The 15,502-nt window shown below is 52.5% G+C and overlaps 5 protein-coding genes across 6 annotated transcripts; 2 read left to right on the top strand and 3 right to left on the bottom strand.

Moving 5' to 3' along the window:
* The first annotated feature begins 253 nt into the window (after positions 1–253).
* PV06_08443 (uncharacterized protein) lies at positions 254–2,605 on the top strand. Its single transcript, XM_016409779.1, has 2 exons — positions 254–557; positions 612–2,605. The coding sequence occupies exons 1-2, from the start codon at positions 545–547 to the stop codon at positions 2,486–2,488; spliced, it is 1,890 nt and encodes a 629-aa protein (XP_016260087.1). The 5' UTR covers positions 254–544; the 3' UTR covers positions 2,489–2,605.
* A 276-nt stretch (positions 2,606–2,881) lies between these two features.
* Positions 2,882–6,607, bottom strand: PV06_08442 (uncharacterized protein). Its single transcript, XM_016409778.1, has 3 exons — positions 6,233–6,607; positions 3,610–6,177; positions 2,882–3,553 (listed from the first exon to the last, which is right to left on the bottom strand). The coding sequence occupies exons 1-3, from the start codon at positions 6,284–6,286 to the stop codon at positions 3,491–3,493; spliced, it is 2,685 nt and encodes an 894-aa protein (XP_016260086.1). The 5' UTR covers positions 6,287–6,607; the 3' UTR covers positions 2,882–3,490.
* A 637-nt stretch (positions 6,608–7,244) lies between these two features.
* PV06_08441 lies at positions 7,245–8,906 on the bottom strand. 2 transcript variants are annotated; one of them, XM_016409776.1, is made up of 4 exons: positions 8,794–8,906; positions 8,632–8,742; positions 7,985–8,579; positions 7,245–7,934 (listed from the first exon to the last, which is right to left on the bottom strand). In XM_016409776.1, exons 1-4 carry the CDS (start codon positions 8,800–8,802, stop codon positions 7,558–7,560), a joined length of 1,092 nt encoding a protein of 363 aa, XP_016260084.1. In that variant the 5' UTR covers positions 8,803–8,906; the 3' UTR covers positions 7,245–7,557. The 2 variants fall into 2 exon arrangements, with proteins under 2 accessions (XP_016260084.1, XP_016260085.1); XM_016409777.1 differs by lacking the exons at positions 8,632–8,742; positions 8,794–8,906 and having other exon boundaries at positions 7,985–8,614.
* A 142-nt stretch (positions 8,907–9,048) lies between these two features.
* Positions 9,049–12,311, top strand: PV06_08440 (uncharacterized protein). The gene is made up of 2 exons (XM_016409775.1): positions 9,049–10,211; positions 10,262–12,311. Exons 1-2 carry the CDS (start codon positions 9,848–9,850, stop codon positions 12,076–12,078), a joined length of 2,181 nt encoding a protein of 726 aa, XP_016260083.1. The 5' UTR covers positions 9,049–9,847; the 3' UTR covers positions 12,079–12,311.
* PV06_08439 (uncharacterized protein) lies at positions 12,311–15,463 on the bottom strand. Its single transcript, XM_016409774.1, has 2 exons — positions 14,797–15,463; positions 12,311–14,750 (listed from the first exon to the last, which is right to left on the bottom strand). The coding sequence occupies exons 1-2, from the start codon at positions 15,324–15,326 to the stop codon at positions 12,551–12,553; spliced, it is 2,730 nt and encodes a 909-aa protein (XP_016260082.1). The 5' UTR covers positions 15,327–15,463; the 3' UTR covers positions 12,311–12,550.
* Positions 15,464–15,502: the final 39 nt, after the last annotated feature.

The raw sequence follows: 15,502 nt of genomic DNA, 5'->3' as shown, positions 1-15,502 counted from the left end.
TGAATAAAATAAGAATAATGACGCTTGCATTATCACGAGCTGAACAGTTTGGCGAGATACTCCGTACTTGTGTAGATATTGTCCTTGCTGAACGAAAAGGGGTAGGAATCGGATGGACCTTCATCTGATGCTCTGACCGGCCCGAGGTTGTGTTAAGTCCGGGTCTATGCTATATTTGGATTAGTGAATTTCTCCGCTCTCACCCTCCTCCTGGTTGTTGTGTACGAGTACGAGGTACGTATGTTATGTACAGGCCTGATACCCTGAATCTCTCTCTTGATACGGAGTGTCCATGCTCCACGCCTTTCCCCTCCGCATTTCACCCACTTGGCCATTTACTTGCGAGGAGAGGCGAGTGAGCACATCTTAGCCGACGTAACTCGGGACCACGGGTCTGATTGTATATGAGCTCAGCATTTCTACCTCGGTACTAGTACACGTACCTGCGGACTCTGACCAAGATGATGATGCTCTTCTCAGACATGATGGCCTTGATGCACTCTCCATCCTTCCGTACCCTGTTCAGACACCTTGAGAAGCAAGCATGGCACCCGGGCGTGAGTCCTCCCTTCTTTGGTGACTTCTACAGACTGCTGACCCTCAGATTCTAGTGACCACAGTTGCGGCAGCTGTGGCCGGTGGCCTGGCCACGGCAGCATATCTCGATGCCAAATACCTGATCAGACACGACCTCCAGGCGGGCACTTTGGCAGGGACCAAAGATGCCATCGAATACATCACTCAAAGAACCAAGCAGAACAAATTGCTCGTATACCACTTGATTGAGGACCATGCACTGGGAAAGAACGCAAACAACCTCTTCCTCATATTCGAAGACCGACGATGGACATACAAACAGTTCTACGACGACCTCCAACGCGTGGGAAACTGGCTGTTGAAAGATTTGGACATACAACCTCAGGAGATCGTGGGTCTAGATGGCGGCAACAGCCCCGAATACCTACTTCTGTGGTTCGCTTTGGAGGCCATCCGGGCGTGTCCAGCCTTCATAAACTGCAACCTCACATCTGCTCCTCTCACACATTCGGTCAAACTCTCCGATGCACGGTATCTTCTCGCCGATCGAGCAACCCAGCCTCTTGTACAGCCCTGCGAGGCCGAACTCTCTTCGGCCAACATCAAGACGATCTACTACGACGCGGACTCCATTTCTTCACTACCCGACAAAACTCCGTTGCCCAGATCTCGCCAGCAGGGCGCCAAACCCGACGAGACAACAAGCTTGATCTACACCTCGGGCACGACAGGTCTGCCCAAGGGCGTCGTGATGCGACGAGGCCGTGAACTCAACACCGCACGCAGTGTCGCACTGTACCTCAGACTCAAGCCCAAAAACCGAATGTACACCTGCCTGCCCCTGTACCACGGGGCCGCCCACGGGCTGTGCATGACACCGAGCATCTACGCCGGCTCCTGCGTCGTCCTGTCGCGAAAGTTCAGTCACAGGACATTCTGGCCCGAAGTGCGGTCCTCGGGCGCGGACATACTACAGTATGTCGGGGAACTGTGTCGGTACCTGGTGAACGCGCCGCCGTCGCCTCTCGACCGCCAACACAATGTCAGAAAGGCATGGGGCAACGGCATGCGGCCCGACGTGTGGGAAGTGTTTCGCGAGCGGTTCGGCATCGAGACGATCAACGAACTCTACGCGGCCACCGACGGGCTCGGGGCGTGTTTCAACGAGAACCGCGGCGAGTTCGGCCGCAACGCACTCGCCATCCGCGGGCCCCTCTGGCGGTACTGGAACGGCGCCAACGAGAAGCGCGTCCGCATGGACGTCGACTCGGGCGAGGTGGTGCGCGACGGGAACGGCTTCGCGGTCGAGGTCGGGGTCGACGAGCCGGGCGAGGTGCTGCACCGGATCGACCCGACGACGGCGTCGTTCACGACGTACTACAAGAACGACGGGGCGTGGGAAAAGAGGCAGCTCCGCGACGTCTTCGGCAAGGGCGACTGGTGGTTCCGCAGCGGCGACATGATGAGGCAGGACCCGCACGGCCGCGTCTACTTTGTCGACCGGCTCGGCGACACGTTCCGGTGGAAGAGCGAGAACGTGTCGACCAACGAGGTCTCGGACGTGCTGGGCCGCTCCGACCAGATCGCCGAGGCCAACGTCTACGGCGTCATGGTCCCTCGCACCGACGGCCGCGCCGGCTGTGCCGCCATCGTCCCCGCGCAGGGCGTCGCGGCCGACGCCCTCGACCTGGCCGCCCTGGCCGCGTACGCCATCAAGGTGCTCCCGCGCTACGCCGTGCCCATCTTCCTGCGCGTCGTCCCGCAGCTCGAGTACACGGGGACCATGAAGCTGCAAAAGGGCAGGCTGCGCGCCGAGGGCGTCGACGTCGACAAGATCCGCCAGTCCAGTCCCGACGACCGCATGTTTTGGCTCCCTCCGGGTGGTGACAGGTACGTCGAGTACGGTCCGAAAGAGTGGGAGGATCTCAAGGCCGGGAAAGTGAGGTTGTAGAAACCGAAAATGATCTCGTGGTTCCTATATACGGAGTATATATACACATATACGTACACAGGGGCGGTCCCGGGAGGCGAGTGCCCAGGGAGACAGGTAGAGTAGAAATGAAAAGACTTGCACTGCTACCTAGAGACACACCGGACAAAGTGTTACGTACAAGTGATGGCCTCTCTCGCATCTTGTGTGGCTTGTTCATTTGCAGCACTCCATCCCTAACCCCCGACGTACCTGCTGTACCTCACTACCTCCTATACACAGTACTACCTCTTTTCCCTTCGCCACCACGAGAGTCTGAAACATGTACAGGATACAGTGCCCGCGAACAACAAGAAGCCTGATGGCGAATCTCCAGGGCATCGCCCGTCAGCTTCCCGCCTACGTTACCTACGGAGTATCAATCAAACTCAAACAAGCCCCCTCTGCAAAGGCATGAGAAACACCGTGTCGATATACTCGGAACTACCCATGTTCTTCGTTTCCGTTGATGGGAAATAACAAAAAACCCCCATATGTCATATCACGTAGGTGGTATCTCTTTTATCTATTTTCGAAGTGTCGTCCGTCAAAAGCCGTGTATCAATACGATACGATACAATCCTTGCCCAACCAACACCCCTTTGGCCGTGTGGTGGGAAACCACTGCACAATTAAAAAAAACATGCCCACGTCTTTGACACGCGGCTTCATTTCGAACCAGTTCCATCCCACCCCGTACGCCAGATTGGGACGCCAGATTGGCCATCAACGCCGGCGAGTCCGTCGTCTTGTCACGTCAAGAACCACGAAATACAAGTCCACCGACACAGGCTTCTCATATACAAGCCATCCCGCGTTGTCACAAAGCCGAACGTCAGAACCGGAAGGTCAGTTAACTGCCCTAGAAGATAGATGTACACAAAGAGACCTGAGGAATGTAGTCCAGTCAGACAATAGTACTGTTGATGGTCATCAAGAAGCCGGAAGCCATGTTTACAGTGTGTTGGGTAGGAAAAGGGAAAATCATTCAAGAGCTCGCTTCAAGTCGTTCCATTTCTGCTTGAGCCCTTCGTGTTCACCGTTAAGCTGTAAATCAGACGTTAGCACGAGCCCGTCGCCAGAAAACAATATCCTAAACTCACCTCAGCATACTTCATCTTCATCTCCACAAGCTCTTTTTCCATCTCGGCCATTTGCTCTTCCATGTGACGGTTCTGATTCTGTACTTCAATGTTGCGTTGCATGACTTGTTCGGTGCCGGCTCTCATTCTCTCTTCGACATTGGCGGCCTCGGTCTGAGCCACCTTTTTCAGTTCCTCCACCTGTCCAGTCAAACTTTCATTCCGGTCCAAAAGGTCGCCATTTTCGACCTTGAGCCTGACTAGCTCATTTGCAAGCTCGACGTGTTCGGCGTCTGATTTTTCGGCCCGCGTCTCCAGAGATCGAATTTGAGAAGCCTTGGTGGCGCAATCAGTTCTGAGATTCTCGAGCTCGGTCTCACGGGCTCTATCGGCTTTTGTTGTGGTTTCGTATTCCTCGCGATATCGAGCGAGCATCTCAGGAGTGAGCTTGACAGCACAAGCATCTTGAACGAGCAAATCTGCTCGATACACTTCGGTATCCGAACCACCTGAACTGCCGAAAAACCCAGACTCCAATATCGACTTTGATGACGGTGTTGCGTCGGTGTATACGTCGAACAATTTTTCTTTGAGAAAGTTGGTCAACGCTTGCATGTCGTTCATGGCCAAAAGTGTTTGGACGTTGCGTTGTATAACCGCCATACCAAACTTGAGTATCGCGCCTTCAAGGCCTTCACACAGTATCAAGTCGAAAACACGCATGACGAGTTGTAAGGGGAATCGGTACGCAAACAAAGTCAAAAACCATTGTGTTGCGTATAACTTTGGATTGACGCCTCGCCGGTTGAGATGACAGTATAAGGCTGGTTCCAGGTCCTCTAATAATCTTTCGAATTGGTAAAGATGAAGGTGTAGACCCGGCATGTCCTGAATAAAAAGGTCCCGCAGTTGATATTTGTTCATCAGCCGAACCAGAAGACAAAAAGCCTCTTCTTCGGGCATGGTAAAGAGCAAAGGCATAACGACGAAGTTCATGCCTTGAGGATAGCCCACCGCATCATCGAAGAGCGCATATGCTCGACACACATGGAAAAGACCGTCTTGTAAGCCCGCTGCTGCCACATACTTTGAATATGAGGTTCTTGAGCCCATGTCTCGCTTTATCATCTTCTCAAGCTTGGCCAGCGCTGCCGAATCTTCTTTGGCCTTCTTGGCCTTCTCGGCCGCTAGTTGAGTCTGGAGCCTTGCAGCAACCATTGGGTCGGTCTGTTCTTGGGAGGGTGAAGGAGAAGCCAATCCGACAGTAGCACTAGTAGCCGGTGTCGAATGATCCGATCGAATTGAAGACCGTGATGACGCGACAGATTCCTTCTCCTTCACACTGCCATTGACGTGGTGGCCGTTGAGTAAAGGTGATTTGGGGGGTGCTTCCTTCACTTCAGCGTTTGTCCCACGATTCCGTAAATCCCAATAGACAGCTTCAAGCTCTTCGTTTTTACTGCCAGCCAGAACTTGCCATATGACTGGTCGGATGGTTTGTGGAATTCCACCGGTGATAGCCTGCGTGAATTCATCGGGACTCGTTTTGGCGACAGCCTGGGGCCCTTCATTGACAACATTTTGCCAGAAGTCCCAGTCAATAGGTGTCGCTGTATCTGCCGCTGCTGCTGCGACTCCTGCGACAGTGCCTTGAGCCAGGCTGGGATTTATGGGTATTGATTCCGTCATTGGTGATGATGGTGACATGACTGGTGTCGTAACCACTGCCTCATCCTGACCGATAGTGCCTGGTGTCGCAATGCCGACCCCCAGGCTCGTTGATCGTCCTATTAGTCCGGCTATCGCACCACCCTCCGCATTGTCCGTACCTTCCAGGCTAGTTATGCCTGCCTCTTCCCGAAGCCGCAACATCTTGAACTGCTCCCTCAAGGAGGCTCTCGACGGCTGTTTGGGACCATTTGATCCATCTTGTGCATCTTCTAGAGTTTTCAACATCAGATCTGGATTGCTGCCGAGAGTCGACCCAGATGCAGTAGTATTCCGGCGAGCGTCGACTTGTGCTTTTGATGATAAAGGAGGCGAACGAGTTTCCTTGGGCGTGGAGGTGGCTCGGCTTAACCAGCCAAAAGGGGTTGTAACTTTACGGCCAAAGGATGAGGTTTGAGCAGGTGGTGGTGGCGGCGGCGGCTGCGGCGACGGCGCTCGTGCGTCTGAAGCTTTTCTGTTGGGAGGCGCACCCCACGACACAGAGGGCAGAGAAGCTGAGAATCCCTGAAATCTAGAGGGACGAGCAGGAGGTTTAGGAGGATCTGTTTTTTCTGGCTGATTCGCTTGGTCGGCCGCCTCTTCTGGGGCCTTGAGGGAAGGGACAGCCTGAACCTCAGAGGGATGTGCGGAACTTGGACTGTCGGCTGGGGTGCCATCTGTTTGTTTCGTTGGTACTTCCGACTCCGAGCTCTGCGCACTGTCTCGATTGTTTGATCCAGTTTCAGATTGTGACGATGGGGGCGGTTGAGGCTCAGAAGCCGGCTGCGGTTCGGTAGGGCTACTGGGAACGGACGGAGAATGATCTTCTGGAGAGGCGTCTGGTTTAGACTCCTCGTTCACGTCGGTAGCATCTTCAAACTTCTACATCTTGTCAGAGAAAACGAACGTATATAGGAGGCGGCTGTTTCTTGTGTACCTCTTCCACGTCAGAATTTCCTCCGTTCTGCTGTGCCGGCTCTGGTGGCTCCATTTTGGTACAGTTCAACAAGGGGGGAGGTCCGGATTATACCATCATCAACGAGTAATTCTGCACACGCCTGCAATGAGATCAGAGGAGGTGTGATTTATCGTAGGAGAATGATGCTGTTGAGGTATGGCTGCTGTGTTGACGAACGCGCAACAGGACCTGCGGAGTGCGGAAGGAAAGACGAAGGGGTTCAAACGAAGGATGGTCGTCAAGTGAGGGTCTGAAGTGTAGGAGGAAGTTGTGAAGCTCGTGGAGATGCCCTGGATGAATGAGGGACTTGACCGTGACTTGGTGAGTTGGTTGAGTGTGTCCAACAGAGGGTTGTTGTTGGGGAGTACGTACTTGGATGTGAATCGAATGCATCAATTTGTTAATAGGTATACGAGACACACTTGCCAGGCCCTCGCACTTTTTCTTTAGGGCCTTTTAGGCACTGGACGCGGACGTGCAGCAGCAATTCCCCTTTTGGTTTAGGGGCCGTTTTAGCACTGACTGTTTCAGCGCAGGAAGAAACTCCATCAATCAACAATGCCAAAGCCGAAAATCTGTGGCCGTGATCATCCCTTGAAGCCCTTGAAGAGCCCTGTCGACAACTACAAGCATATGTGCATCTACCGTTTACTCGCGCAGGAGACATCAGGACAATGTGTCTTTTCCCTCCTGTCTCTCGCCCTGCCAAAATCCGGCATATGCATCTCGAGAACCCTGTATCACCACCCTATCGATCCCTGACCCGACCGGATTATCTGCCCTGTCCGTGCAGGAGACGCTGATTCCACCTGTCAATTCTTAGCCCTGTCAGCGGAAGAGGATAGGCGAAGATATGGGCCTCACTCTGCATTCTGTACGGCCATGGACCCCATGCTATATACGTAAATTCATCTCCCATGCATCTGGGTCAGAAGTGCCAGCAACTCAATCGCAATGTCATTTCCGCACCAATCTACATAGGTACGGAGTACGATAACAACGGTGAAGACGCGGTGCAGCATGTATTTCCCATCGCCATGGAATATTCACAGAAACGGGCCAGATCATGTCTGTATCTACCATGTCCAGTTCCCCATCCGGGCTCATTGTCTCATTTCGCTACGCCCGTGTCTCCTGGATCTGACAGGGCTACTGACTTCGGCGCGATTCCGATCGAAAGCATCCTTCAACGATTCTTTCGCTAGCTCTCTTGATAGCCTTGCCCTTTTGATCCGTCCACACACACACCCTATTTCACTGCTAATTACCGTAGCTGGACTTATCCAATTCCTAAATTGAGGTTGTTATGCGCTTGTCACCAGAGCCTGTTCCATGTCTAGCCACCGACCGCGTCGTAGAGGGTCACACGATTTGAGCTCATTCAACCACCCCAGCACCTTCAGTTTGTCGTCGTGTCCAAGACTCTTGTTCAGCTTAGCTTCCAATAATGCGCATTCAATCAGAGCTTTGTAGGCCCATTGGCAGTCTTCGGCGTCTTCTAGCACCTCTTCGATGTATTCCCTCTCAGAAGCGATATACTTCAAGCGTTCGTCGGTGGTCAAATTTGGTGCCATGCTTTTTGCTGCTTGTTCAGGGTCAAAGGTACACATCAGGTTCTGGTGGTAGAACCATAACGATTGGTCAAAGGGGTCGAACAAGGCTTTGTGAATCAATTCAAGCTCTATGACGGTCAGTAAGCTTCAAATCCTTAACATGGCCCGAGTGTCCTACCATCATCTAGCATCTGCCGTCTGTCTTCGTCGCTAGCATGTTCCTCGGCCAAAATTTTCAAGAGGACTTTTGTCCGATTGTGCCAGGCAGAGAAATTGGAAAGATTTGTGCCAATCATTTTTTTCGTATATTCAAGCTCTGATCGGGACATGCTCTGTCCTTGCAGAGCCGGACTTTCGAGGTTACTGACCACCATGCGTCGATAACCCCAGCCGTGGAAATTTCTGCTGTCGCGACTCAACATTTTCCCAACCAGACCTAATTCTTCTTCCCAGAGTTTCCGGGCCTGAGGAGATGGAAGCAGTGCCGTGGACTGCTGGAGAAGCCATCGTCGATGGTTCCATATCCAATAACACTTGGGGAATTGGAGTAACAGAGGGAACAGGAATTGCAAATCCAGTTGTATGATATCGAGCACGTTACTGATCCTGGTGTCCTCGTTGATCTTGCCGGAGCCGACTTCGTTCTCGAGGTCTTGGAATTCGTTGACATATATGCGTCGGCGGTGATTCCAGACTGTGTAGTATTCAGGGTTCTTTTTGAGCACTTCGGCCGTCTGTTGAAGTAAGGCAGGCGTAAACTCCTTCGCTTTGACCTTCGCCAGCGTTAGCATGGAATCCATGACTGGGGAGAAACCTGCTCAAGACCTTCTCATTGACTTCTGCCACAAGCTGCTTATATTTGTCGATTTCTTTCAATTCTTTCTGCCGTGATTCGGCTGATCGTTCTTCACGAGTACTTGATCGAGGAATTCCATGCTGTCCTCCCAGTTAGTTGAGTCTACCCAGCAAATGCCTCGCTGAGCCTACACTTGACATCTTTCATAGCAGGTGCAGAGGCAGTCTGATGTTAATGGACACTCCATAGACTGGGATTAGCGTCTAGTATAGGCTTTGTCGCGTATCGATGGTGGCGGTGGTTGTGATGATGGCAATTATGATGGGTTAATGGGTAAGGCGGGCACGGAGTACGGAGTATTTGATCTTCCGGTGATGCTGACTAAGTCTCCGGAACAAAAGTCACAGGCGCCAACAATCCTTCCTCCTTCTACGGAGTACTCGTATCGAAATCAAAACACCAACATTCATAATTCACCACGTCCATTAGGACATATTGCAAGTGATGGCTTGCTTACTAACGGCAATATAGGTATCAGACAATGCTACGAGCACCCTTTTAGCAGCCACATCAAGAACAACCCTCCGGCATCTCTCACCTGCCTCGGACGCTCCACAGCTTCTATGACCTAGAACTGGACGAGCAGCCACATCGTGTGACTTACCTTTCTCAATAAACTTCTCAATGGACGTTCGCCCTTCGAGCATATTGTGAGAGTTTTCTTAGGTCTATGCCCACTGGCCATTGGCAATGGGCGATCAACAACATGATGGCGCATCACATTCACAGACCGGCATAGTTGCTGCGGAGCTGGACGAGGCTCAAGACAGAGGCCGACCTTTACTCAGAGATTTGCAACAGCACCAGTCCACCTCCATCTTGCCATCAGAAGATCATCCATCTCGAACACGTGCTCGAGTAAGAAATCGTCCTTAGCATGGTCGGTCATCAAGTGCTGGTACTCCCATCAGAGCCCAGTCCCGCTTCACTTCACCGGACCGGTTCATTCCTCAGAGACCTTTGCATGTCGACAAACGTTCATCCTACCAGACAGCCAAGTCTTATACACTCGTTCAAGGTCAGGAAAGAGATGAGAGGCGAAGGGATGAGCTGATCGACCCCTTCCGTTCTGCTAGTGAGACAAGGTCCGAGTCGTTGGCCAGGCAGAGACAGGGATATAACGCCTACAATCTCCGACCTCCACGTTATACCCCGTCATTCGTCCGCAACGCGGATGTCTCGTCGATGCATCCCGATGGACAAGGAGGGTTTGCACCATTGCGTCGTGTCAGCGGCGGCTTCTGGACTGTGGGAGGTCAAATGACAATACACCTTGGACAGCTACAAGGCGTCACTTCTGCTACTGGGGGACTGATAGCCAGCGGAACGACTGCCCCACTACATCCAGCTTCATTTCTGAACCAGGACACAAGTGATGATCAGACTGCTGGGCATGAACGCCGTCTTGCTCTCGCTCTTGACATCGATCAAAGAGGTCGCATCTTGCCCCAGACTTCGCCATCGCGGGAGAACACGCCGAACCTTGCACAAAAGCCTCACAGGTTCGAATGGAGAGACAACAGTTGGACTCGACACGCAACCGGCCCCTGTAAGTCCAGATGTACTCATCAGACAAAATCTTCTAACTTTTGTATATAGTTCTAGCCTTAAACAGTGCAGAACGTCGACAATCTCCGAGCGCAAAGTTTCTGCCATCAGTTCCTTTCCGAGTGCTCGACGCTCCTCACATGAAGGATGACTACTACTGCAACGTTCTTGCGTACAGTCATACTTGTCATACGTTAGCTGTTGCTCTAGAACAAAAAGTGTTCCTGTGGAACGAGCAGTATGGCGTCCGCCACCCTCCTTTGGCCCCTACTCGAAACACCAATTTCGTGATTTCTTTGGCCTTCTCATCTGAGACTGGTGGCAAAGCCATCCTAGCCGTTGCTCGGAATGGTGGCACTGTCACTCTTTGGAGCTTGCTGGAGGCAAGACCTCGATTTGAGGCACCCCACTCATATGCAGCCACATGTTTGGCCTGGAGACCGACTGTAACACATCGTGTCTCGGTAGATTCAGATGAAGTTGTACCTTGTGAGGATCTTCTGGTCGGTGATGATTCTGGTAACATATACTATTACTCGCTGGAGTGGCCTGAGCACGCCTCAGGGTCGATGTCACTCCTCGCAAAAGTTGATGCTCACACTCAGAACGTTTGCGGGTTGGCATGGTCTCCAGACGGCGAGTTGTTTGTGTCTGGTGGAAACGATAACCAGGCATTCCTCTATGACCCAAAGATCATAATCGAGACTCAAAACGACATGGATTCCACCAGCATAGCCGTTGAAACCCCTCCCCTTCCAGCGACTCCCATCAGTCGGTCTGTTTCAATAACATCGGGCCTGCTGACTCCACCAGAAAGCGCGGGCAGGAGGTCCCCGAGAGAGAATATGATAGCTGATGTGATCGCTGGGCCTTCTGGGCATACAGGTATCCGTGGACCCGAAACTCCACCTCCCAGCCCTACACGGCGTGGAAGGTCTCCGGGGCGTCTACGGGCTCCAAATGGTCAATGGTCGATGAGCCAGGATACTCCTCTGAGGAACGGACTGCCTCCTGTCCGAAATGGTTTGGCAGATCCTTGTGTTCCTGGATTGGTGGATGTGCATGTGTACTCATTCTATCATTCCGCCGCCGTCAAGGCTATAGCTTTTGCACCATGGCAGCCAAGTCTTCTCGCTACAGGGGGAGGTAGTAACGATCGACAGATCCATTTTTTCCACACAGGTTCAGGAGTTACTCTGGCGTTGATCAACGTCTTCTCTCAAGTCACGAGCCTGGTATGGAGCACCACCCGACGGGAAGTCGCAGCGACCTTTGGATATTCCCAGCCCGAGCATGAGATTAGGATTGCTGTCTTTAGCTGGCCTAGCTGTGAATGTGTCGTGAGCATCCCCTGGGAGCGGAAACAGGATGGCGAGTTACCGCGCGCATTGTGGGCCATTCCGTACCCTGGGGGGCCAAATGATGCTACATCCAGTCGGAGACGGGACAACTCTTCCGACGGCTCTTCGACATGGGAGACTGTACAAGAAAGAGAACGGCAACGGAGAATCGCAACCGCAATGACCCCACGACGTCGTGGCAGTCCTGCTCCTGGCCTGGATGCCGTCCCACGTACTAATAGGTCAACAACAACATCGACGTCGTGGAGCCGGCCTCGAGACACCGGCCGAAGAGACCTTCGTGGGGAGGGAGAGCCGTGGGCAAGTCGAACCGAGGAAGAGGGCAGCCTGATCATCGCCTGTTGTGACTCGACGGTCAAGTTTTTCGAGGTTTGGGCCGGGAAGAGCAAGGGCAAAGGTCGAGGTCTCGGGAACCGAGATAGGGTCCTCGGTGGAAGTCGTGTGCTTGAAGGCTGGTGTGAGCGTGTCGGTGTCGATGAGATTGACTCTGGCGAGGTTATTCGGTAGTCGTCGTAATACTACTGCCATTCATCCTACGGAGGAGTATCAGGAGGTTACAGCGCGGTGGATCACTCACTCACTACCTGCTTGAGAGAACAGGAAGGAGATGGGTTATGGAGAAGATTGGGCAATTAGTTTATCGGTAACATGGACAGGGAGTATTCATAACATATTGCATATGGAAACGATGGATGCCATCCATACTGGCATAGGGTCATTTCTCAAAAAGAAAAATCTGCCATGCCATAATACTGGTGGTTCACCTTGACAATAATATAATTTCATAGCCCATGATCTGTACCGAAAACAAAAAACGCCCCAGACGTCTTTTTTTTGGGGGGATGTCCAAGCTGTGTGTCAATATGAACAAATGCCGATGCAGTGTCACTACGCATGCACACATGCATGATGAAACAGATTACTATCCTGACTTTGATCAAGCCTAGCCACAGAACCCACGAAAGGACAACTTCTTCAATCACCGTCTGCCGCCCTTCTTCTTCTCAACCTTTCCCTTTGACGCCGACGTCGACTTGGACTTGGACGCCGTGGCAGGAGCAGGAACAGGAACGGGAATATCTTCAGGTTCACTGTCCCCCTCGACGTGGACATCATCTTCGTCACTCTCGAGGTCGATGGAGCCGTCGTTGATGAAGCTGCCCATCTCGGAATCATCTTCATCATCATCATCCTCCTCCTCGTCGACGCTCCGCTCTTCCGAATCAGAAGAAACGTCCAAATCAGAATCGGCTTCGAGATTTGGGTTTTCCCGGGTGTCGTCGGGGTCTGAATCTGCCTCGCTGGAATCTTCATCGGCTTCGGCGTCGACGAGACCGGCACGGTGACCGTTGGTCAAGACATTTTCCTCATCCTCCTCCTCCTCCTCCTCTTCATCCTCGTCCTCATCCTCATCACTTTCTTCGGCAACACCATTTTCGAGGTGCATCATATCCTCGTCTTCCTCCTCACTCTCACCCTCACTCTCGATCAAATCTTCGAGGGCTTTGCGTCCTTTACCTCTACCTTTCGTCCTCTTTGCCGGCCTTTCCATGTCCTCGTCTAGATCCTCATCCTCGTCTTCATCGCTCTCCCAGTTACCGTCTCCTTGCACGCCTTCAATGTAAATCATGCCAGGCTCGTCGTGTCCCTCTACTCGGCCTCCCTGTGCCGCGAGGACTTGCTTGCGGTACCGTAGCTGCCCGTCGAGCATGTCCAATTTGCCCTTGAGCAGCAACAGGCTGTCCAGCGTGCGTGTCCGCTGGCCGAGAACTTGGTACAGGGTGCGCAGATTGGCGGTGGTGTCGGGCTGCGCGGCGATCGCGCCTCCATGGGCGATACATGTCCATTGGACCCAAGCTATCAGGCTGCCGTAGCGACCGGGTCTGCTTGCGAGGCGCTCGGCGAGCCTCGAGAGTAGGAGCCCTGCGAGGTGAGAGTCCAGACGTTGGATGGTGTTTTTGACTATGTCGAGATCCCGGGTGTGGAGGCATGCCTCGAGGAGGTTGTTGTCGTTGGTGCGTAGGGCTTGCGTGAGGACGGTGCCGAGCGACATGCCACCGGGTATTACGGCGCCAGGTCTGCTTTTGAGTGTCGTTGTCGACTGGTCGGGTGGCAGAGCGGAGCTTATGGCGATCTCAGATTGGTGGCGAGAAGCCAGAAGCTCGCCAAAGGTTGGCTCCGCGTCATCGTCTGCCATGTCTTCATCTGAAGCTGCGTTTGTAGCAACGGTTGCGTCGGCTTCGGCCATCTCTTCATCGGAGTCAGGGACTTCAGGATCTTCATCGTCATCAACATTGTCTGGCTGCTTGGATTCCTCTTCCTCTTCTTCCTCCTCCTCCTCCTCCTCCGCCTCCTCATCACTTTCATCAGCGGCTTCTTCGCTTGAATCGCTTGCAAGGTCGATGGTCACGGGTCGATTTCCGCCATTGACGATAACCGTTTGGGACTCGTCAACATGAGATTTGCCCAGATCTTTGACGCCGTTCAATGTGGCCGTGTTCAATGCAGATGCGGTGCGAACTTTGACAACATCTTTCTGACCGTCAAACAAAAGTTCGCCATTCCCTTCATCCTGCCATCTGATCTTTTGGAAAGAAAAGTCGGCGCCGTTGTCTGCGGATGCAATAACAACATCATGGCCTTGGACAGATGCGGCGAATATAGGAATGTGCTTGCTTTTCGAGTCCGAGCTTATCAGGCGGATAGAAGCGCCGGCTTTCCTGGTCAAATTTTTCCTGCTGGACCTGAGGTCACCATTGGACTGTTCTGGCAGGGCAAAAGGACGCCAGAACAACTCAATAATGCCGTCCTTTGTCAGCGCAGCTAGAAGTTGTTGTCTTCTTATCGGCGCAACATCTTCAGCAGGGTCGTACAGGTCGGCAGAAACAATTCCACTTCCAGCGACCAGTGTCCGAACTAGCTTCTTGCTTTGGATGTTGTAAACATTGATATATCTATCCGAGTCTGAGGCGAGAAAGAATTCTTCTTCTGCCGTACCCTCGATGCCTGATCGAAACAATGAATTGACAGCGTTTTTGAATGAATCATATCGTGCCATTTGGGATTTTCCATGAATGTCGAAATCGAACGCTAGAGGGGTGGACGATGCGCAGATTATTTGGAAAGGTTTCGTTGAAGGAGTTGCAAGGACATTGATGGGCTCTGGAACGTGAACGGTTCTGCTAGAATTAGTATGTGAGTGGAGGGCGCAAGAGAATAACTAACCTGAGAGGTCGACCATTTGTCAAATCCCATTGAATCAGGTTTGCGTCTTCTCCTATACTCCATGCTTCTTGGTATGAGGTTGCTGGAGAGAATTTGAAGTCTGCAATCGGCCTTTCATGTCCTCCGCTTAATGTGCCGACTACTTTGCCCTCTGCAGCCGAAAACATACAGATCTCGGCAGTGCTCGTCCCATAAGCAACAACCGCGCCTTCAGCATTGTCTTGGTCTCTCTTGCGCTTCTTTTGTTGCTTCTGATCTCGGCCATAGTAGCCCCAATCAAGACAAGTGATTCTCGAACCAGGCTTGGTCTCGTGCTGGCAACGCAGTCGACCAGTGGTGGTGTTATGGATACGCAACTGTTGCGAGTCGAAGCTCTGTATGACAGAAGCAAACAGGCGCAGCTGTAATTGGGAGGGAGAAAAGGACGACTTCAACACAGAAGACTTTTGCGACGTTGCAGATACTGACGACACCGCTGTGCCTGCGGAGGAATTTTTGGTAGCCGCATTGGAAGAAGATTTCCGACTCATCTTGACGTATCTGTCGGTATTGTCTGGGTGAAAGGGGGGAGCAAGCAGTCTTGCTTGTCGTTACACACTACTCGACCTTTGCTTTCTCGAGTTTCGTGAGTGTAACGTGGTCCCTCGCCGAACTGACGATTTCCATATAAATTTCCTCTGCGAAAAAAAGTTCGGAGTTTGGAGAA

The sequence above is a fragment of the Exophiala oligosperma genome (assembly GCF_000835515.1).
Source record: "Exophiala oligosperma strain CBS 72588 unplaced genomic scaffold supercont1.8, whole genome shotgun sequence".
Taxonomy (NCBI): Eukaryota; Fungi; Ascomycota; class Eurotiomycetes; order Chaetothyriales; family Herpotrichiellaceae; genus Exophiala; species Exophiala oligosperma.
This window is presented reverse-complemented; position numbering and strand designations above follow the sequence as displayed.